Source organism: Gallus gallus, chromosome 8 (assembly GCF_016699485.2).
Source record: "Gallus gallus isolate bGalGal1 chromosome 8, bGalGal1.mat.broiler.GRCg7b, whole genome shotgun sequence".
Classification (NCBI taxonomy): domain Eukaryota; kingdom Metazoa; phylum Chordata; class Aves; order Galliformes; family Phasianidae; genus Gallus; species Gallus gallus.
In genome coordinates this window covers 18798523-18822666 of record NC_052539.1, presented here as the reverse complement: position 1 = coordinate 18822666, position 24144 = coordinate 18798523, and the positions used below count along the sequence as shown (strand labels likewise).

General features: G+C 36.8%; 1 protein-coding gene across 2 annotated transcripts in view; it reads left to right on the top strand.

Annotated features, from left to right (window-relative positions):
• AK5 (adenylate kinase 5) overlaps nt 1–24144 on the top strand; it is an 86351-nt gene that overhangs the window by 32588 nt on the left and 29619 nt on the right. For both annotated transcript variants that reach the window (XM_422391.8, XM_046944804.1), the window contains 2 exons: nt 9536–9626; nt 16093–16169. In XM_422391.8, the coding sequence (XP_422391.3) occupies nt 9536–9626; nt 16093–16169 (168 nt within the window). The remainder of the gene's footprint in view (nt 1–9535; nt 9627–16092; nt 16170–24144) is intronic.

Sequence of the window (24144 nt, the reverse complement as noted above, 5' to 3'; positions counted from 1 at the left end):
GTTTCATCACCAAGCATATCTTCCTCTCTAAGGGGCTACAATCAGATACTATTATACATACAGAGATCTATTGTTTCAACTTAAGACTTTGACTCCTACTATTAAGGACCAGAATCTAAACTTTCTGCAAAACTTTGCAAATCTTGTCTTTGATCTACAAGTTATCACAATAATTTTAGACTGAGTCATGATTGACATTGCTTAACATATATCATATTTGCTGGAGAAGACTGTGACCGTTAGAATGAATTTTTTTTTTTAACAGTCTTTGATATAATACTCCATAAAAGCTGTGAGATTTAGTAATATTTAACACATTTGAAAGGGCGGAATTGGAACTGTATTAATGATTATTTGTTAATTGTTGTAGTAGGATATCATTGGTGAGACCCACCAATATAATTTTTTTTTCTACATTCCAAGTAATTTCACTGCAAAGATAAAGAAATCTTCATTTCCTTGAATGTTTTCTGTTTCATTGGATTTTTAAAGAGAAAAAAAAAATGCAAAGATAGATATCTTTGAGCCTAGTACTGAATGAATTGATGCTAACCATCACACAACTTAATAGTAAGCTTGTTCTACTCATATGATTTGCATCTTAATATTCTTTTCACTACTGAATGTATTCAAAATAAAGACTAAATTGTTTATATCCGTTCACATTACCACTTTTCAAAAAATCTTGGCAATATAAGAAACAAATAATTTAGAATTCATCTCATACATCTCATTTCCTATAAGTCCTTTATCTCAGAAGCGTACAGAAATACTCATTTTCACTTTGAGTTGCTTTCACAGTGCTTCCATAAGCTTGTACTGAAGATGTTCAATTGTTTTTCAACTGTTATTGTTTTCAGTTGTTAACACAAACATGCATTAATTCATAGTTATAATTGTATGACTGTTTGTCAAGTATTTAGAAGCACAAAATACAATCAAATCTAGGATTTCTCCCAAAGTCTAAACTGCATCCAAGCCTATCCAGTTTTTCTGGGTCCATAAGCATGCCAGAGCTTATGCCATTTCTGGATAACATGAACCATTTTAATAATAATTTTATTAATAATAATTTTAATAATAAAAGAAATCAAAAGCAAAGGATAATTTTAAGTGTTCTAAATAGCCATTATTTCTAGTCAGCATTTGAATTGAAGTCAGTACTACATCAGCAGTGAAGGCTGAAGGGAAGAGATGCCTTTCATGAGCTCTGAGCTGACATACTATAGAAACAGACCCTTTGATAACACTTCTCATTCTGCAGTTTGCTGCCCATGTTTTTTCTGAGTCCCAGTAGAAATGAATATCACTACACAGCTGTATGACTGAGATTATTCTACTTAAACAGTTTTAAAGAAACAGCCAGGAAAAAAAAAAAGCCCTTAGAAAATGAAAAGTTAGAAGCTTCACAGCTAGTCCTTCATCTGCCATTTCACAAGATGACAGTGACAGCAACTACAGTGTAAGAAACTCCATGATGTATTATCATCCAACAGAAAAATACAGCACTGGTAGAGTAGCTGTACTGATGGTGAATACTACCCAGAAGCCATTGTAATACAGAGAAGACCCAAAGCTTATAAAATAATTAATGTTTAGAAAGGGTAAAGCAGTAGATTCTCCTTTAACATATCAAAAGTTATAATTTTCTGTGTAAACCGAAGAAAAAGAGAGTTTTGGTGTATAAATGATATATAAATACACAATATAGGTTACTTGGCTTGTTTTCTCTGCAATAAACTATTTCTCTCAATCTATTAACCTATGGTATTATATTTCAAGTGGTAGACTTTCTGTATTATATATTTCTGTATTCTATAATTCACTTAGCTCAAATGACTGACCAAAAAGTCAAGAAATTTCATTAGAAAGAAAGATTCAAATGAAGCCTACATACTTTTTCATCTTTCTCCATTGGCTTACACTAAGCCACATTACATGCTTTTCTTGCCAATATCCCTACCCCTTTCTCAGACTTCATTTTCCTACCCAAAGTAAGCAAGCTGCTCTAGTTTCCTAATTTGTGTTTTCTGTTTCCTTGATCAAAGCAGTGGCCATTCTGCCTTGTTGACAAGGCATCCCTCAGACACGCTGTCTTTCTCACTTTTAAATTCATGATATTATGTAGTGTTTCCCTACAATTGTTTCATTTCATAGCCTCTGAGTAGAAATATTGTCACAAGCTTTTGAAAGTTAAATAAATTATATCATTCAGGTCCCCTTTGTCCACTTTTCTGGTTATGGTATTTAAAAAAATGCTTTCAACCTACATAATCGTGTGGGATTTTGTTCTGCATTCATTTTCAAAAAATGCACATGACATGGAAGAATGTCACATTCCATGATGACTAAGGCAATAGTTTCTGTCTTTATCTCCTTAGTTTGCCAGCTTTCATTTATAAGTCAAATAGTCTCCTTAGTGCTCTGAAACAACATGCTCCAATAATTTAGACAACTAAACAGAACTTTCTGGTACAGAAATTAAAATAGCAGTAGGCTCACTTCTTGCAGCGGGGAACAAATTCACATCCTTCCTGAGGCAGCACAATTGGAAGCTGGTTTTACAAGCCAATCCTAAACGCAAACTCAACATTATCCCAAATTTGGTACAAGTCATGCTCTTAGAGACAAACAATAACACTTGATCAAAACTTAATGTTCTTCAACTCAAGAAGAATAGGGAAAGGTGTATTATCAATAATTCCAATGTTTTTATGAAGTTGATTGGTACAGAGATCACCACTGAAAATGCTGCTTATCCTAGATCAGAATTTATTCACATACACAGGAAACGTTTGGCTGAGAAGTAGCATTTTCTTTTTTCTTTCTCCTTCCAAGGAAAAGTTAGTAACGTTCAAATGTTCTAGTTCTTGCAATCTGAAATTCCACTTGGAATCATAGAATCACAGAATGGCTTGGGTTGGAAGGGGCCTCAAAGTTCCAACCCCACTTCCCTAGACAGTGTTGCCAACCTCTAAATCAGATACTAACTAGATCAGGCTGCCCCATGCAGCATAGCCTTGAGCAACTCTGGATCAGACCATCTGTACTTCCCAATGTTTTGGACACCTACAAACATCGAAATACTTCACCAATTAAATACAGATTTAGCATATTAAAAAACTGTAGCAGCTAATCTTTAGGCTTATGGTAGATCCCATGCTTGTCCTTGGGTCCAAGTCTATTTCTCATACTTTAATATGCAGTTGAGATTAAGGAGGATTTTTCATGTTAGTTTTCATTTGGTAGCATTCCTCCTTAGAAAGATCTGACAACGTGCAGGCAAAAACTATATTTTTACTATAGTAGTTTTGACATTATTTAATGCAAAAAGACCAGTCTGCAATATTTTAGTAGTTTCATTCAGAATCTCTGCTACAAAAGCCAACAGGATAAATGCTGTTGATCTTGAAAGAGAAATATTTGAGGCAGTTAGCAGCAATATCAATGCTTTTCACTGAAGCAAAGTACAAAGTATCACTGGAAGAAGATACTATTTGTGGGCAGGAATGTATTTTATTTCTCTGAATTTTTTTAAAATTTGTTTTAATTGCCTTATGTGAGTTACAGTTGTTGAGTATATGACCTTTTCTAGGAAATCACATATTTGTAATAAGAGCTGTTTCACTGAGCTGGAGACTGTGGGAAGGGGAACACTGAAGCAGCATGGGAGGTATTTGGAGAAGAGTCAAGTGATTCTAGATCTTCCTGTAATGTCACTGGGATGTATATAGCAAACTGCCAACAACAGCTGTTGTTGACTGGGCTTCACACAACTTGTTTGTACAGCTCTGACCTTTTTCTAGGTTTCAAAATACTGTATTTTACACAAATGCTGCAGAATTTGCAGTATCACTATGAAATCCTGTACTGTAAGAGGTTAAAAAGAATACTGAATGTTAAGAAATAGTGAGTTATTAATGCAGTGGGAATTTGGACAGCATCTGACACACTTGAGCCTGTAATCCAGTTTGTCCCTTCCTTTAGGGTTAGGTGCAGTACAATAAAAATACAATTTCTTCTAGACCCAGTGGAGGTGAAACCAAGGTGATCTCACCCTCAGGCTGAATGTTTTCCCAAGTTCTATACAGACCGTAAAAATATATCATGGAGCATCTCCTAACTCAGACTTTCATACAGTTCTCTATTCAAGCTCTTTGGTAGCAATCTGTCTTTATGCTGGACAACACTGTTCAGTCTTTTTGAACACTATTTGCCTCTATAGAGGCAGTTTCCTTTAAATAAGTAGCGAAAATTACTACAATAGCGCATGATGCAAAAATAATTTCAGAAATAAAGCAGCAATAGCTTTGCTTTTCACATAACAGTCTCTAGCAATCGCGATGCATACCCTTATTGGTACAAAAATATATAAATATAATGAGCCACTGCTCTTAAATATCTGCTCAAGCATAAAGGCTTCACCTTTTATTGTTATTAACAGTATGTATGTACCAAGCCCACTCTGTAGCACTCTCTCTGTGTCCATCAACTTCCCGATCAAACAAGTAATACCTTTTTCCCCCAGCTCATTTATTTCCTACCTCCCATGCCACCAAATTATTTATTTCTCCCCTCCCTCCTGATAAAGTCTAGCTGTCAGTTTACCCATTTTTCACTCTACAAGGGCTGTAATTGCATGGTGTCTATCCCATCAGCTCTTGCCACCCAACTGTAGTCATTTTTAACTGCTGAAAACTGATACAGGTCACAGCGGTGCTCAACATAATCACAGCAAAAAGACAGGATTTCTCCCTTTTTTTCTATCAAAAACTATTATTCTGAATAAACCTGTAAAGACAGGATATTACTAATGCTTATTGTTGTTTTTTCAAATAAGGCATACCATTTACTTGGCATCCTGCTGTTCCATATTACACACATGGATCCTGACTTCACATAATTCTACTGTGAAAGCAATTAAACTGCCAGAACATCCTACACTTTTTGTGTGCCATGGCACTACACTCTGAAGTTTAGCTTGGAATATTGGAAATTCACTTTAAGAACAATAAAACTAAAGTCTGCCTGTCACAGTAATTGCAGTGTTTATGTACAGCCAAATCACACGACAGTCAAGTCATCATTCTCATTGCCCATCTGGAAGGCCCTCCAGTTCAGCAGCTGGGGATACCAGCCCAGCACACGGCATCCAAAAGCAATCACTTCTGAACCAAACACTGAGATGTAATGTCATCTCTGGGCTTATATGCCTGTGCATACATTTATGTAATTATACTCTATGACTAACCAGCACAACTTGAGTCCTGTTTTCTTAATTGTTCACTAAAAATCTCCCTTCAGAGTTTGCTTTAAACAAGAAAAAATCCACTCTCACTTATATTATGTCTGTATGTGAGGATATGTCTTAAAAAAAAAAAAAAAACAACTCAAAGTACCTGTGTTTTTTTTCCTCTCCTGACCAACACTGACCACACTGATCATAGGCTTAGCACTCTGTACTCATTCCTGCTCTTGAAGATGGGTGATGAATAAGCTCCCTACTGAAGCAAGATCAAGAGGTTAAAAGAGTACATGTGAATACTATCTTGCGTGCAGCAACTAGGTCTAATAATCAGATCACCAGTACCTTGAAATGTTTAACATTTTCAAGTATTTCTTCAAGTAACATATTACATGTTTCAAGGACTGAGAAAAAACTCAGGTATGTATGAATTACATTTTTGTTGGAGTGGTTGCCTGCCAGTTTGACAATCAAATAAAGCATTTCATCATCCAACTCCTGAAATTCTTTTTGAGGTGGATGGGAATATTGCCATAGAGCAATTAGCCTGATGTTATTATTTTAATTGGAACATGGCTTATTTTCTTCTCACCGACATCTGTCATGTTCGAAAATCTATTCTATTTTAATCTACTGTCACAAATGTTATTTAACTACCTTGATTTGTTTCATGTTTTCCCAATTTCTAACATTATTTCAAAGTGCACAAGCAAGAATTGCCTGCAACTAGTTTTCCTCTAGTACATAACTTTCACATTGATCTTCCTCTTTTCTGAGGGGGGCTGTTATTTTCAATAAACCACTTGTGAATACCAGTAGTGTCACTTAGGGTGAGTCAGTCCACAAGGGCCAGTGACATATTGAATGGCTTCACCTTCACACATCAGTAGTACCAGGGCTTGACCCCTGGTAACCTGCAAGGAAATGGCTGTGAACTTTTTTCTTTAGCTCAACACTATTTATCCTTGACTGGTGCAACTCACAATGTTTGACAACTCAGACAATTTTTCCTGGGAGGCTCCTTCTGATGGCCAGGATTTAGAAACACTAACCCTTCAGTCTCTGAAAGCAACATACACAAACTTCTTTCCCTAGACCAGTTATTTAAAATGTAGATGTAAATGTAAACTCACATCCTACCAAACAATGGTATTTCTGTGTTAGGATTGTTACCTTTGTTTTAAAAGAAGTGGGATGAAGAGGTAGTACAACAATACTGAAATGATGAAGACAGGTAGAGAAAGCCTCTCATACTGCCCTTAATCACAGGGAGATACACCTTGGAAGCTAGATCGCCCTGTAGAAGTGACATGGGGATTGCTGCCCTGCAGCTCCTACTTGCCTATGTGTGAGTGTGTGTGTGTTAGTATGGAGAAAATACTTCCCTAGGTTCTTATCAAGTACGGTCACCAAACATGCTTTGGAAATTTTTCAGAAAAAATCCTGTTGGTTCAGAGTTTTGGCCAGGTCTCTAAAAAAGATGTGATTCTCCTGTCCTCTGAGCTCCTCCCTCTTTGCCTGCCCCAGCAAAACAGATAGGTACAGAAACCTCATTAGTGCCTCATCAAGGGGAAAACTGTAGAGTGAGACCAGACTTCAAACTCCACTGACTTCACAGAGAAGAAAGAAGAGCCATCCATAAAGATCCCAGTAGATAATTTTTTTTCTGCAAAGAGCTGTGTTTTGAAGCAGGTAGGGTTTTGTTTTCAGTAAGGAAATCAACCTATTGATTTAGACAAGTTCCATTAAAAATAAAGAGTTTTGCTGCTGTTTGTTCTTTGTGAATAGTGTTGTTTGAGTACCTTTTATGTTTTATTCAGGACTCCAATAATTATCAAAGGATTTCATGTTAAAATGTTTAGCAATTCAATGAAGTACAGAACTCACACGGTTACTTATTTTCTTTCAAAAACATTTTTTCTGTGAAAGCTACCTTGCCTTCCTGTGGCTCAGGGTATTACAATTCTTATTTTGCAAGCGGAAAAATGAGCCTATGTGCAAGCTTCAAATAATTGGTTTTCTTTAGGTCACAATATAGGATTGCATTATAAAGCTCAGATTTTAAAAAGTGCTGGAGCACAGCTGGTGTTCTTTGAATGGGGAAGTTGACGTTTCAAGTTCTAGGAACCTTCAGAACATATTGAGATTGATCTACTTTTTTTTTTCATCGTAAACTGAATTACTCAAAGGAATGCTACTAATGAGAAAGTAAGCCAGTCATCTCCCCAAGTGTGATGTGACCTGCACAGTAAGGATCAAACACAACCTGACTACAATCTACTGAGTTTTGTGCCTATACGTATCAACAAATGTTATACGACTTATCTTCCTTAGCATATTTAATGAAATGCATCGTTTGGTTTTCTGTTTGTTGTTTGTAACAGAGAAGATACAGAAAAGCATACTCCCATGCTTCCTTAGAGAAAGCCAGTACAAAAGAATTCAGAGATAATACTTTCCTCATAAATGAGGAAATTCCTAAGATGCTCTTTCTGCATTGACAATAAATTGCCCAACAGTAGCCTAGCATTTCACTTAAGACCTCTTCTTCCACAAGCCTCAGTTTTGACACAAATGAAGGTGAAATCCAATAGGAAAATACAAGTGAGTTTAAATAAGTAATAACACTTTGTGCTTCAATTAACACTGAACAAGATGGCAAAACTCCTCCTCAAAATTAGATGTATGTCTGCCCAGACAGGCAGACAGCCATGCTTCATCACAGGATGAACTTTGAGTGGTCCTCATGGTCAGAGACAAAAATCAATCCGAAAATTCCATTTATTGACAATAAAAGTGGGCTTATCCACAGCAGAAACAACTTGTTGTGCTGAGCTAAGCATAAATCTATGTATTAAGATGTTAAAGATTCAAAACAGAGCTAGTACCAATTTGAGTACTCAGTTTTTGAGAGTTCAGCCTGTTGGCAACAAATGTTTTATAACAGTTGCTTCTCTCTAATATACTCTGGCTTCCCACAAGTTTCTATTTTCTTTCATTCATACAGCTCTAGTCTGTAGAATCAGTCTTTGTCTCTTTAGTGTTCTTTCCATGTGTTTGGACTATTTCTGACATCTACCACTCTAAGTAATAACTCTTAATAATTATAATAATAATCTGAATCTTGGGCTGATCTGTCTCTAGGTTTACCCTGAGATGCTGATGGAAAATTCTGTAAGAAAGCAAATGTGCCAGACCAGCTTAATTAAGTAGTATAGATGCTACATAAGTCATCATAAAATATAATGAAGAGACTGATGCTGGTTTAACAATGGTGAATGTTAGATTCTCAATTCAGTATCTCTATAATTCACTTATTAACTATTGTGCCATACTCTGTAATAGATATTGGGAAAAATACTTAATCTGTATGAATGTCAGCAACAAAGATTCTAGTGGGGTTTGAATTTCTCTCTCCGGATCTTTTCCTTTCTTGTCTGTGACTTTTTTTTTTTTTGTACCATGAGACAGATAGGTACTGGTGAGATCAGTGATCAAAACAATGATCGAAACAATGATCTAAATGAATGAATCTTGTTAAATATTTTAAGGGGAAAAAAAAAACCTAACAAACCAGAAAAAAACCCAAACTGACAAACAGCATCACCTGGCCATGAGAACACCTACTGGAGAGAGCTGAAAGAAAACGTGGGAGATGCAGTGTCAGACTACCAAGAGACAGGATAAATGAAAAGAATTTAAAATTTAAATAAATTCAATTAATTATTTGTCATTTCCTCCCCAATTTACAACTAAGCCAGTACACTCTGTGCTAGTGCTAAAGCAAGGAAACCTTTCTTTTCTGTGTAACAGACGCACTTTCAAAAATACTTCACCTTTGCATGAGAATTCTGCATAGCTGCTTGAAAACACACATATTACACAAATTGCTGTCTGATAATTCAGAGGTTCCTGAAAATGTTTTTCTTATAAATCATACACAGTTAATTACACTGTCTCTGAAAAGAGGTGAAAATAAATGGTCACTATGCTGTCATTTTTTTTCCCAATTATCTAAAACATGTAATAAATGTTACAAGTATTCCTTTTTTTGCTTTGAAATTTCATTTTCTGAGACCAACTTAATTTTACTATAGTTTGTTCCTGACAAGGAACTGGAAATTGAGAAAATGGTTTAGTCAATATTAAGATGAACTGTACTTAAAATTTGCAATGGACAGAACCTAGAAAATCAGATTCCTAACGAATTAAGAAAGCTTGAGATTACACAGTGATGATCAGCCAAGTAGTAAGTAATGTCTGATTGCCACCTTTTCTTTTTCCTGATAGTTTGATGCAGACAGAGATGAAGAAGAAGTGTTCTCTGATATAAGCTCAGCAGTTGACAATAAGCTATTCGCTAACAAAGAGGCTGCAGCAGGTGAGTTAATGCAAGATTAAAGAACATTTTTTTCTACTGTGCTTGTCAATGGTGGGATACTTTTTTCCATGTTCCTCAGGTACAAGTATATGTACTGTAGCAAAGTCTTTACCCAACTCAAATGTCTCCACAACCAAGGGCAAATCTCTTTACACTTGATAAATTCATACAACCCAGCTATCATCCCTCTTTTCTACAAGATCACTTCAGTGGATTATCTACAGTATCTTATACAACTATATCATTAATAGAAAATTGTATATGTTGATTGATTCCAATTGTCAGATACATCTGTTTCAATTCCAGATGATACCTCAGAGTCACCTCAAAGCCTAAGAAATTAATGATCATACATCCTCCCTAAAAATTGGTACTAATTTGGAAACTGTGTGCAAGCATAGGACAGCAAAGGTTTTTTTTTTTTTAAGGTTTACTGCTACTATTACTTTTATTATCTGTGCTTACTGAGGCTTGAACATCTTCAAAGAAAAAGCCTGTGAGGTACAAAGAACTGGGGAAAAAAAAAGACAAAAAGAAACAGCAACTGAAAAAATCAAAGCATTAAAAATCCGTGACATCTGTCAGAAATATTTTGTTTGAGGCTTACAGGAAAATGTTCCTTGATAACTTCACAACTTTTTCTACACATAGCATGTCTGGCCTCCTTCCAAATAGGTTTTGAGGGTTATATAGGTAGATGTCAGAAATGTTGTCTGGCAAAGGAGCACACAAAAAAGAAAAGAAATTCTAGGCAAAATGCTTTTCTGTAAAATATACTTGCTTTATTATTAAAACAAATATTTTATGATTTTCTCTACTACATCCATCTATCTGATCTCTCTGTTTAAGGGAAAACTCATCTGACCTAAATTGACAGACAAGATGGTTCCAGTCATTTGTAATCACGAACAATCATCTGAGGTCTACCAAGGTGCTCTTTTTGACAAAGGGGAGATTACTTCTTATCTACTAACAGGACATGTGCGAAGAGCAGTTGCTTCAGACAGAAAGATTAGGTCATATTTCAGTGATGAAAATGGATTCCAAGCTAGTCAACCTACAAAGCCCACCCAGAAGGCTGGCTTTGATAATGTTCAAAAAGAGATAAAGAGTAATTATCAGTGAAGGGTGAAAAAGATTGAGAAAAGTGCATTACCTAACCTACAGGTTTCTAGTGGTAATTTGCAAGATAAGATATACAGGATACTAAAGGCCACTAGCTCTCTCTGTTAAGCAGCACACATCCCTCTTTTGTGCATAGCCTTTTTCCTAGAGAGAAAAGGTTGATTGCAAACCAAAAGTGACGTTCCCACTGTATAGTATTATTAATTGACAATTATTAATTGTTAATTGATAATTACCTGTGGATTTCCTAATAAAACATGCTAAACACTCAATGACAATAAGAGGAAAGACGTGACATAAAGGTGTTACCACTGACAGAATGGCAAAAGCTAAACTATTTCTACTAAACTGTGATTCTGGATGAGTTCTGGTCAGTTCCTTGAAAGTCTGATCTGCTTAAGTCCTCACCAAACAGGAGACAGAAACCACGCCTCGATCATTTAATTAGTTCTCAAGCACCAGTAAGGTAAAAAGATTCAAAGCAGGATTTCTAGTGATCCTATGAGACCAGGTATTTAATTTCTAAAGGACACAATTTCAGCATTCTCTTAATCACTTTTTGTCTTTTAATCCTTTTGATTCGTGGTGGCTAATGGAGACATAATATTTTAATATATCTGCATCAATTTAATTCACATTCTGATAAGAACTAGTTGTAACCATGTAAGCACATACACTGAAAGAAAACAACTGTTTTTATGGATTATAATACAATTTTTCTCATTGTGGCCTCCTATGACATATTAAGACAGTTGCTAATAGCAACAACCTGACAGGAAATTCAACACTGTAAGGTTGCATTAAAATTGGTATTAGAAGCATCTTACTGAGAGCCAAATGACATCGTACTCATTCTAATGCTAATCAGTCCTTCCGCAAATTGTTTGTATTCTATCACACCAAAAATTTATCTTCCAACCATGTCTTTGCTCAAGTGCTTACATATCACATATATTAACTAACTTATTAGACAGTGCTTCAGAGCATGTTCCATAACATAAAAAGACATTTCACAGGACAATCTTAATTTATGACAGCATTAGACAGTGCAAATACTATAGTTATTAAAAAATGAGTATGGGCATATTAGAGCCAGTAAACCATATTGAATACTATTGCTACTAGGACCTCTTTAAGTAACAGATTTAAGCAAGGATTGGAAATACATAAACTGATTTGCCAAAACACAAATGGTCCAAGGGGCATAATTATTTCACATGATGGCACATAGCTAGCTTGTAATGAGAAGTTAAATCAACTGCTGTTAAATATAGACAGTTCAGTACAATTGAACTTATTTGTAAAAATGAATTTAGTGAACTGTGAAAAAAACAATGCCTGATGTTTGTATTTCTGAAAACTTAAGGATGAATATGCTTTTGGAGAAAGTGACACACACAGCTTCAGAGCACTGACAGATTTTCTGGGACCAGAAACATTTAAGACCACTATGACTCTGGGTTCTGGGGTACGTTTTCTTTTGGTAGGAGCCACACAGCAGCCTGAAACAACTGTATCGTCTTAGCTTAACTTTACCAATCAGCCCATAACAACCATATCCTCTTAGCTTAACTTTACCAATGCTGTACTATTCTGCTCCAGAGTAATAAGCAATACCAGAGACACAGCAACAAATTCAGAAGTACAGTCTCACGGTGAATGAAGCAACTGAGCAGCACCCCACACCCCTTCTGGGGGCAGGGGACTTATTCTCCTTGCCTTTCAGATCTGGTGGGGCAGTGCCTGCCAGTACACCTTTGTACAACTGCAGACACTCGCTAATTCAACTGTTTTTCCACTGCTGTATTTCTATATCCTCTCGGGTCCCTAGCAAGAGAAATCTTTATGAATGATGCTTTCAGTGTCAAATGCAAAACGTAGCAAAAAAAAAAAAGTATGCATTTTAGCTACTTGTGCTGTTTCTTTTTCAGTGGCCCCCTTCTCCCTGCAGAGTTGATTATTCAGTTAACGGGGATTTAATAAAAACTTCCAACTGATTTATTTTTTAATTGTGCTGTACTGTACATAATAAAATCCTCTGTTTTTTCCCCTAAGGAAAACACAGAGCACATAATTACCAGGTTGGCCTTACATCCACTTTGTTCATCCACTCAAATTGAGGAAGTATATTCCAAGTCACAAACCTATCTTTTCAGATCAGATGCTTGCAAGCTATCGCTCTCTGGCAGTGAAGCTTTCATGCATTTTGTTTATTTTTAACCGTTGAGTTTCCTCTTTTAAAAAACTGATAGTTGCTTGTCATTTGTGATCTGTTCATACAAGCACACAAAAGCTCTAAATTAATGACAGCTGAGGTTATCAGATGTAATGGGACATCCATCCAGAAGGAATTAGGACACCTTGGACTAGAATACTTTCCTCTTAGTGGTAAAGAAGTGTTGAGGGTTTTTTCATAGCCTAGTCCTTAGTCTGCGAAACTATCAAAGGAAAAACAACTCACACAGAAAGCACAATGAAACTGACTTCTGATCATCTGTTTTGTTGTAGGACTGTAAGATCTGCAGCATGCAGACTCATTTAAATCAACAGGGCGTGTTCGCTTACAAAGGCTTTAACAAAACTTTCTCCTTTTCTTAGGCCAGCATTTTCTGTTTCTCCTTTGTTAGCCACTACATAAGATTTTGCTGAGCTGAGTTTTGAGTTATCCGCTCCTCCTAACATCCTCCTCTCAGCTTTAGTCTTGTCAGTAGATTTGTCTTTAGATTACAGTCTTCCAGTTTGTTGCCAAGAGGCTACCTGGTACACTTATGCTGCCACCTGTAGCAGTGGTTGATCAGTGAGCCTGCTTTCCTCCCATAGAAGCCTTGTTTTAGACTAAAGCTTGTTAACTCACCAAAATATAGTCCATCTAATAAAAAAACTGAGCTGAAAGGCAGCAAGCAATTCATGCTTACACCTACGGGAGTATCACGGGTATGTGCCCCCTCTGCTTTATCTTGGGATAAAACCCTGGGAGTAGCCATTTGCTTCAATATGTTTTTGCTAGGTTTGCATTTTGGCAGGTTGAGTAGAATGGAGCATTCTATACTGTGGTCAGTGACAAATGGTTATGGTTTTTGTTAGATTCCATTAAACCAGGAAAGAAGAGACATTTTCAAATTTCCTGACCTTCCTTGAATATTCTCTGGAAGAGTTATGCTTCCCCATGGAAATTGGTGTCCTAGTTCAAGAAGAAGTCCCTTAAGATGCTTGACAACATTAAAATTGTATAACCATTATGGCTTTTGTCACTTAAGATACATTATGTATGAATACTCATTTTCAGCCTGATCATCTAAGTTTAAGCTTCCAGCATCATATTTCACATTAACTTTCCTAGCTGGGAACGCATACCGCTCATGGTAGCTACGTGACAATTAATCAAATACTTGCACATAAGTGCTTTTAAAAGTGATTGATGAGTCCAGGTAAGCCAGCGCTAGTAGCAGTTCAGTCTTAGTTAAATCATATTATCAACGATGACAATATTAAGAGCAAGGTGTCAGCTGCATAAAATAAATAAAAAAAATTAAGCTTCTCTTGGTAGCTGTAATTCTATTTGCTTGCATATATCTTTTACAGACAAGTATTTTCAAAAGACCATAAAGTATATATGCCAGAGAACACACCAGCTCTCTCTCTCTCTATATATATATATATGCAGCAATCAATGATAGAAAAAAGTATTACCCCTTTCTATTTTGTTTTTGGGTTTTCTGTAACAATCTGTTGAAGTATATATGAACACTAGGAGGGGGAAAAAAATAACAAAGTACCAGCAGATGGTAGGTCTTGGTGTCTCTTACTTAGTCTGAATAGTTGCATCAAAGATGAATTTGGCAGCAGTTCTAATACGGATTGCAAATCAAGGCACTCTGGAATCATCATCTCTGTCAAGGAGTTATGGCTTTAGTCAGAATGACACCCAGTTTTTCTTTGCTGTTTTCTGTCCTAGTGCTGTTTAGCTCACCATCTAATCATAGAATCATTTGAGTTGGAAGGGACATTTAAAGGCCATCTAGTCCAACTTCCCAGCAATAAGCAGACACACCTATGGCTCAATCAGGTGCTTAGAACCAGGTCTGGCCTGGCCTTGAGTGTCTCCAGGGATGGGACATCCACCGCATATCTGGGCAACCTATTCCAGTGCTTCACTACCCTTATCGTAGAAAACATTTTTATCGTATCCAATCTAAATCGTCTCTCTTTTAGCCTGAAACCTTTCCCCCTTATCCTATCACAATACACCCTTCTTTCTTATAGACCTCTTTTAGATACTGAAAGGCCTCTATCAGGCCTCCATGGACCTTTCTTCAGGCAATCTACATACACAGCACTAAACCTGTCTTGTACACTCCTCGGTGTTTCCTGTTGCTTCCTTTGGGAAGACAAGTGACTGGGCTTACCTGTAGCTGCCAACTTGTTACAATGTTTTGAACCTTGTATGCCCTTACAGTATTTTCCTACACAGTTTTAATAATGCTGTGATTATTCTCCTGCAGTCACATGCCTATTTTTTAGCGTGTGAATATTTGTAGGACTTGGTTTAAGGCTACGCATCTGGAAGCACAGGAGACTGTTTCCTTCCTCACTGCTCAGGAGTGAGATAATCTAATTGAGGTGGTGATGCCATACAGTGATGGTGACGTCCATGCTACATCCTTGCTATACTTAGAAGAATTGTGATTAATCCTCCCATTCTTGCTAAGCAGTCACCACCCACCCATAGGACTCCTCAAAATCCCTATTCTGATTTTCTGTTACCCCACACCTTCAGCTTAAACTAATCTTATAAAGCTCAGCCAGCCCAGGACTTCCCAGCAACTGAACTTTGTAATTCCTACTGGAAGAGGCTCCCAACTTGCTAAACCTGACACAAGGATAAGGGACAGAGTCACACTGTCATCTAGGAAAGGAATGGGAGAGAAACAAGGGCTGTTGCTGCTGGAAGCATGCTGCTTTGGTCCCCATCAGCATCTCTCTGAGATCCATCTTTGCTAATCACTAATTAGTATTTCCTTTCTCTTTCCAAACTATGACTCGTGTTCTCCTCTAAGCTAAGATTCTTGTGGCAGTTTTACAATTGCAAGTCACGGCACACAGAACGCCCTGCCCAAAAAATTTACCATTTTCACTATTTAGTGCAACCATTACTGAAGATTGACAGAAGCTCTTTTGAAGGCTTGTTAATGGAATACATTTCATTCAGGTATTTTAGCACATTTGAATGATTCCTTGGATCAAAGCCCTTGCACATGTAGAGACAGCTGGAAATACAACAGCATCCTATCACATGAAGTTTTTCAACATTTCTGAACTCTAATTTTCTTTCTTATTTTAGGGACAAATGAACTTGATTGCAGTCTGATTATGGATTCTGGAGATACTGCTTATACAGAATTCGACTTTGAAGACCAGGTAATTTTATATTTGACCTTTCTAGACAGCTTTCTAGATTATGTGTATTCTGTGCTATATAATTTGTCTGAGCAGAGTGGCTGATCTCTGAACTTTAAGTATAGCTCAGTATAAGTCCTTTTAAGGGCAGTAAGTAAATTTGTGATCCACAAAGACTGCTTTCTGATTATGGGAAGAGAGTGAATATTTATTAAGTGCCTATATCTTCCATTACTATACACTGCTGACATTCCTTCATGAATTTTGAAGTGTTGCCAAATGATTTTTGAAATGCACTGCAAGTCTACTATATATTTAACAGCAGGGGATAAAACAATTTTCAAAAAAGAGACATGAAATTACAGAATACAAAACAACTAAAACCAGGCACTCTTCCTTTGAAAAAGCCTATATAAAATTGAAAAAAAAAAACCACACAAAAAACCCAAAACTTACAGTGTGTTGAAACCAGCTTTTCTACCAATTCCATGCCATCCACAGCCAAAAACTATATATATATATGAAAAACTATATCTATATTTATAAGGCACTGGAGCCTTTCAACCCTTGCAATCTCAACTATTTGGTGATTCTATAGCCAAACAAAAATACAGACCTGTACTAGAATTAAAATAAAACTGCATGTGATATGAAGTATGGCTTGGGTACTACGTTAACCATAAGTGTTGTTTTAACATCACAGAAACAAGAATAATATTAAAGACTGACTTAATTAAGAAGAATTTCTTTTTAAAGCCATCTGCCTATCACACTGCTAAGAAAGGTGGTTTTGTAGGCTTTGGGTTCTGGCTCTCAATTTTTCTTGACTATTCTTGCATTTTTTAAACAAATACCACCAAGATTTGTGAACAACTTGACAAAGAATATTACTTTGTGTTTCTGTTATCATTTGTCAAAGTGTAGTTGAGTGTTCTCCAACACTTTCCCCATTATTTGCAAAAGGTAACTTTTCTTGTGAAATTTTAGAGCAAACGACAAAATTAGGACCAAGAAAACTGAATTTTCATCCACTATCATCCATCCCTACATCGGTTTTCTTTCACTGTATTCAATGCAATCCTTTATCCTCACCTGCAACATACTGCATGTTCTAGCCCTATTGAGTCTTATTAATTTATGATCCTTCTACTGCATGTTTTGGCTCAGTTACTTCAGTTTGGCATTTTGCCAATTAGGTCACATGCCTTTGTCTCCTTATCCCAATTTAAATCCTATTCTTTCATAAATCCTTCAATCCATAAATGAAACATTCTCTACCCCAGGAAAGTTTGGATTATGCTGACATTAAATCCATCATTTTTAACGGCAAAGGATTTTAGTAGAGTATGAATTCAGAAGAAATTATAGTCTTGTTTCCATAATGTTTGAAATGTATTACAACAATATGAACAATTTTATATTTATCTTGTAACATTAATGGATACAGATATGAAAATTGTACTAATTTATAATTTCCAGCTATATGTTTCCCTGATGATACATTGCACAGTCCTTTAAAAGCACTGAACAAGTTGTAAGCTGTTCTTAGATGAGACCAAAGACGACGACACTGATAGGACCTTGTTATCTTCATCAATAGCAATTATTCTTTCTGCCAGATTTGGCTGTTAGCTTTTTTTTTTTTGTTATTTTAACAGATGCGCACATTATCATTATAGAAAGAGTGTAATACCGTTATTAAGCAGAGAAGGAGAAATTAAACACAGTGCTAAAATCCCTTCAGTCATAAAGAGATAAGCAAACATGAAGTGGCAGACAATGGTCGTCTTCGTCTGAAAGTAGAAATAATTGATACTTACTAATGACCTAAAATGTGTAAATATTTATATTATTAATATTCTTATACCCAGTTAATATGAGCTATTTTATACAAATATGAAGAAAATGTAAAGGAGAAAGCAATTACAATCATGCCATTAGGATCTAAATTTTGGTATGATACAAAAAAATATTCTATATAGGAGCAGGGAAAGGAGAAATTACCATACAGTCATCCCAGTTACCAGTGTGAAAAACAAAATTAGAAATTACTCTCAGGAAGAAAAGATCAATAACTCGATTCAGGAGTGAAGAACTGCTTACACTCAAAACTTAAGCTCATTTTGACTGTGGCAGTGATTTAATACTCCAGTTATTTACCGCATGCTGTTTACGAATTGTGTGAAGCATCGACAACCTTTACAATGAGAATTTCAAGTAGAAAAGGAATGCTTGTCTGGATACAAATGTGTCATGCAGTGATGTTACTGCATAGGAAATCTGTCATGAGAATGTGGGGGATAAGAAGGCTTGTTTCTAAGCAACCTTACACAGCTGAGCTGCTAAAAATGTTTTTTAGCAGAACATCTTGGTAGTCTCTGAACAAGAGGAGCTGGAAGTTACAGCAGTACACAGCGTGTACTGAAGGCAAAGGCATTGCTGGGGATGAGTAGCACTCAACATAACTGAAGCAGACATACACAGATACCTTTGCATTTATTTGTTCTTGGAATGAGGTAGGAAAATCTGCAGTGTAAACTAAGCCGATGAAGAATCACCTGAATTCTTCAGACATACACAACTTCTTCCAAAATAACCTTTCCTGCCAGCAGGCAGGAACAAGGAGAACAAGTGGTGTGGTTCCACCCGCCTACACACTCATCACCTCACTGAGGAGTGCTCCAAAACACAAGGGAAGTGCTTTGAGAAACGCTCTGTACCTATCACTGAAACAGTGCAAAGCAGTCGTATGCAAGTTAAGATCTGGCTTTTCTTAAAGAGAGCACTGGGGACATTGAACATTCATTTATAAAATAAATAATAATACAAAGCTCAAGCTTTGTCTGAGTTGTTTTTCAATTGAATTCATGTAACAACTGAAAGCAATGTGACTGTTTCCTGCTGACTATTCATGAATGTTTCAGGAACTGGAACACTAGTAGTCACTAAGTCCCTACAGCACTATAAGGTAAAAGGGAAATACCAACTCTTTTTTTTAAATAAAAACCAATCATTATTCCAAATCACTAATAACTATTTTTTTTCCTCAGATCTATGGCTGGCAAATACTCTATTAAAGAACAAGGAAGCTAGCTATTTAGAAAGACTGACCAAAAACATTCTTTAAAAAAAAAAAAATGGCCATCCATACTTCTTGGTGAGAATGCCTTGCAGAACCTACCAAAGTTTCACATGGTCATGCTCTCCATAGCCTTCGCTGGAGCAGCAATTTTACCACTCAAGACTCGATGAAAAAAAGTACAGTAAACTGATAAGTCTCAGATATTTTCAGGTGTATTAAGACTCAGGAAATATCTTTTTGGCCACTCATTTTTGTGTGCAGCATCTTAGCTTCTAAAGGGCTAGGCTTTACAGAATATTCTCAGCGCACAGCACTTGCTGTTGTGACTAGTGTCTGCTCTAATAACAACTGCCTTTTGTTGCTGGAATGCTCTCAAGTGTGATACAGGTTCTCACTGCTTACTGTGGCATTCTTCTGTATTTGTCATTCAATTGCTCAGCTTTGCCAGAGAGGCTGTTAATATAACACCACTTGTTTTCAGAGATCAGTCAAGTCTTATCTTTAAGAATTGGGTTTTTAATTAGAAACCTACTATTTGGTGTATTTCGAGTGCATTCAGGCTAAAAGGGAGTATTGAAAAATTGGCTACAGTGAATCCTATCAAAGACTTACAGAACAAAAGAGCATCCAATTATTTTCTTATGAAAACAAGGCTTTCGAGACAGCCTTAGCTAGTCTGAGGAATACTTTAATTAATGAAGAGGTTATGACTGTGAAGTGAATACACCCCTGAACAAGTCATTACTAAACTGATACCTATAAAATGTAATAACAGCAGGTAAGCTTAAAGTAAATTCCTTAAAAATACACTTAGCTTCTTCTAAGGTTTTCACTGAATCATACAATGGTTTGGAAGGAAAGTGTATCTCAAATTGACAAAACATGAACGTATATTTTTGTGCCTCAAGGGAAACTACAAGTCCATAACCAAGGTATTTCATCCATAGCCTTCCAGTGTTAGACCACACTTCAGTAAACGCAGTGGCACATGCAAAGAAAAGATTGCTTATCCCCACCCCACTCTGGTATGTCATGAATCTAGAAAAAGTAGATGTGAAAAAGACTGAAAGATAGTAAAGGTCTTTCTGATCGGCAGTGACAAGCAATCTATTGAATTAAGTAAATTGCATAACCCAATCTTTGTTGCAAATGCAGAATGTTTTATAATTAGAAAATGTGACAGCTCACTTGAAAAGCAACAAGCAAAACCAAAATTTAATGGAGGGAAAAAAGGCCCTCAAAGAGATTTATTCTCATTATAATGAGAGGAAACAAGCTCTCGATTAAAAGTTGTTGCCATGCAGTGAATTCTGCTTGCAGCTTGCTGTCACTTCCCACCCAAAGCACATATACAAATCCGGGCTGCTGGGGAACAGGAAGCTTTAAGCACAGTGAAGAAAAGCAGACTCTGCTGCTACCAGGACTATAACAACATTTCCAGACTGACTATCAGAGCACAGAACCTAAATTCAAGAGTGATGAAAATGCCCTAAAAGCCTATGCAGAAGCAAAACTCAAATATTCCTAAAATGGATGAGCAACAGCACATTTGAAGCTCATTTTAATTAAAACACTCCAGATTAAACCAGAAGGTCATTGTGCAGCATTTACTATGTTTTGTAGCAGCACGTTGACTCCGTTTTCTCTACATCTACATCTCTACATCTGAAGACTCAATCCAAGAGTTAAGACTTCAGATACAGTGCTCCAAGCAGTTCCATTAAAATATGACAAAGAGCAAATAGCACATCCACGTTAGCAGGGGTACTTTTGATTGGAACTGCTGAATTTCAAAATTGGGCAAACATTGATTAAATTATTTAAAGCAGCCAGACCTACAGTATACTATATTAAACCATCTGCTTTATCTTTGAGAATATAGGGAACATCTGGTATAACAGCAGCTTTATTCATATGTGTACCATATAGCATTAATCATTGCACATCTGAGTAAAATGATCACAAGTACCCAGAAACCCTCTGGGTTTCTAATGTTGAATATTAGCTGCGTGCGTTTCTCTTTCACTAGTAGACAGAGGAATCAAGTTGAATTACATCTTGTTTTACAGAGAAACTGTTTAAAAACTGGAGTGTGACATAGAAAAGAAAATGGACTCCAGAAAACTTAGAGGACAGTTGAGAAACTCTGTCCTTCAATGTTTGTTTTTGATAAAGAGCAGAGAAAGGCCAAGTCCAATCTTCAGGGATATCTACAAAACAATGATAACGCAAAAGCATCCAAATAGATGAAAGAGCTGGACAGGCAGGCCTAACTACAGAGAAAAGATGCTTAATAGAAATGTACTGAAGTCAATGAACAATCTGTTCAGTCCAAGTTGCCATGGAAACTATCCTATTAAATGCTAAAAAAAAAAATCAGCTCTAGAAACAAAGTACTACTGTTTGCCTGTTACAAAGTGCTCCCTTAATAAGCTCAAACTAAGTGTATTTGGTGCCTCTGTATCATTTTGTTGGCTTGAAGATTTCTGTCTTTCAGAATCACCACGGTGCACTGTACTAAAGGCACAGGAAAAAAAAGCCAACTGCTTGCTTTTTCCCCATGCAAACCATAGCAAGACGGGCAAGAAAAACTGCATGAACTCAATTTGCATTTAATCTGGAAATAGTTGTTCCTCCTTTTGCAGAAATTATTTAGCTTTACTTTCTGATGCTGCATTTGTTGGGGGAATGAACTGCTCAGCATAGATGAAATCTTTATGTCTCCATTTCTTTTCTGCTGAACCCAAAGCACTTCCCTGCTGCTGTGGTCAGGACAGGGCATGATTACCCCTCAGTGAGGACAGGGTTACAAGGAGGGTGAGCTCATGTGAGTTACTGGAGATTTAAACACATTGACAGCACTGTTCTTCAAGATGTGCCACATTTATGCTCTACTGAATATTTCTGCAGCAATTCAGGCAGTTCTGTGACTTGTCAATACGTCTGTAGAACAAAGCATTACAATTTACCATATTTCACCTGCATTTTTCTGGAAATAGCATCAGGATAATGTACCTTCTTTTCTCATACCAGCTTGCTTCTCTGCTGGCAAATCTAGAGGCCTTCTCCTTCCATGCACAAACAACTTTGCAGCTGAATTTATGAGTTCTACCCATTACACGTCTACCTTTACATTTCACATTGCTTCTAAAGCTGATAAAGAAACACACAGATGTTTCTAAATTCTCCTATATTTAGGCACATCGGTCAGGGATGTGAGCAGGTTCTGTTCACATTGTCCAGCACCTCAGCAGACCTCTACCAAAGCCCTTTCTTCAAAGCATTTCAGCAACAATGCCTCTACTTTAAAGCATTGAAAAATCAGCACATTTTTTGTAGAAAATATTTACTAATCACTCTCATTTTTACTTTTGTGTTTTAATCTGCAGTGATTACAAGGATACTATTTTGCTTTAATGGATACAGAACTGCTCTTCAAATAACTCATTTGCATTATTTTGAAGCAGCAGAATGGCTTCTCTGGGTACAGTAGCAATACTCAAAAAATCCTCAGTGTATCCTCTTGAAACCATATGTTTCCTATTTGGTTTATTTTTTCTCCTTATGTACCCGATGATTATGCAGTCATCTTTAGTAATTTGGGCTTACATACTGGTCATAAAGAGGAAGAACTGACCTATTTTTACAGTTCCTTCATAATAGAGCATCTTGGATCTGTGGAGTTCTCACAGTTAAAATCTTTCTCAACAGATTAGTTCTTTATAAATACTGTAGGAGATTCTTGTTGAAAGCTATAAAGTACCTAATAAAACATAAATGGGTCTTCCAGTAAACCTACAACAGGCCTGGTCAAAAGTAAATCTGGTCTCAAAGGTCTTTGAGAGAGAAAAAAATAGAGCACAGCTGTCAGCTTATACCTTAGTAGCAGCAAATCATAGATCTGAGGCACCATGCTGCTCTTATTTTACAACACCCTGTTCACGTCCTTCTCCATGCCAAGTTCTTCCAGGCAATGCTCTACTTCCATATTTTAAAAGGTCTGTTCTCATTAGCTACGTTTCCTGGGTCTCCATTTCTTCCCTCTTTCTCCCTGCTGTAATTCTGCATGCTATGTGTCTGTGCACGCATCTGCTTTTCTGTACATGGCAGATGTAATTGGGGCATAGCAACACTCGCTGCCTCCAGCCCTGATCACCTGCCACACAAGGGAGAGACGCCTGCTAACTTTTACAGTGCTATCCTGAAATAAAACTGCCTCTCCCCCACCATGCAGTACTGAATGATGACTGGCAGTTTGAAGAACAGAGCTTTATAGCAAAATGTGTTACTGTGCATCTTGGACAAGTGCTGCAGCATGTGACACTGTGTGTGGGTTAGAAAGAGCTTAGAAGGGAGCAAGAGAAAAGACATTTCTGAGCATACTGCCTGTTGTAGACATCGCTAACAGAGGATAAATACTTTCACCTTAAAGAATGATACAAAGGAAATGAAAACAAGATGTCCTTAGAAAACTCAGGAGATTACAAGTGAAAGGCACATTCTGCCCTCTACTCCTTTGCTGTCTTTGTTCCTAAAGACGGTTTGAATTGCTGCAACATAATAAATGAGTGGTGATGGTGATGCATGCAATCAGAAGCATAACGTTTTGCAGGTTATCTGTGGAAATTAACTCATGAAGTTTTAGTTCTTCCAGAAGAAGCAATTACTGAATTCCACTTTATGTTTCTTGACAAAGCATTTATATCTTTGTACCAAAATCTTACTGGAAATGTAATTGAGATTGCATTTGTCCTCTAAAATAAAAAGCAAATAGAACTGCCTTCCAGCTCTGCAGATAGTGCCAATGGCATGCAGTGTGAGAGACCCTTTAGTTAGCAGTGCCATCAGCAGCCTGAGAGCAGGAGCTGAGCAGCACTGAAGATGCCGTTGAAATGCACTGGCAGGTTTCCTGCC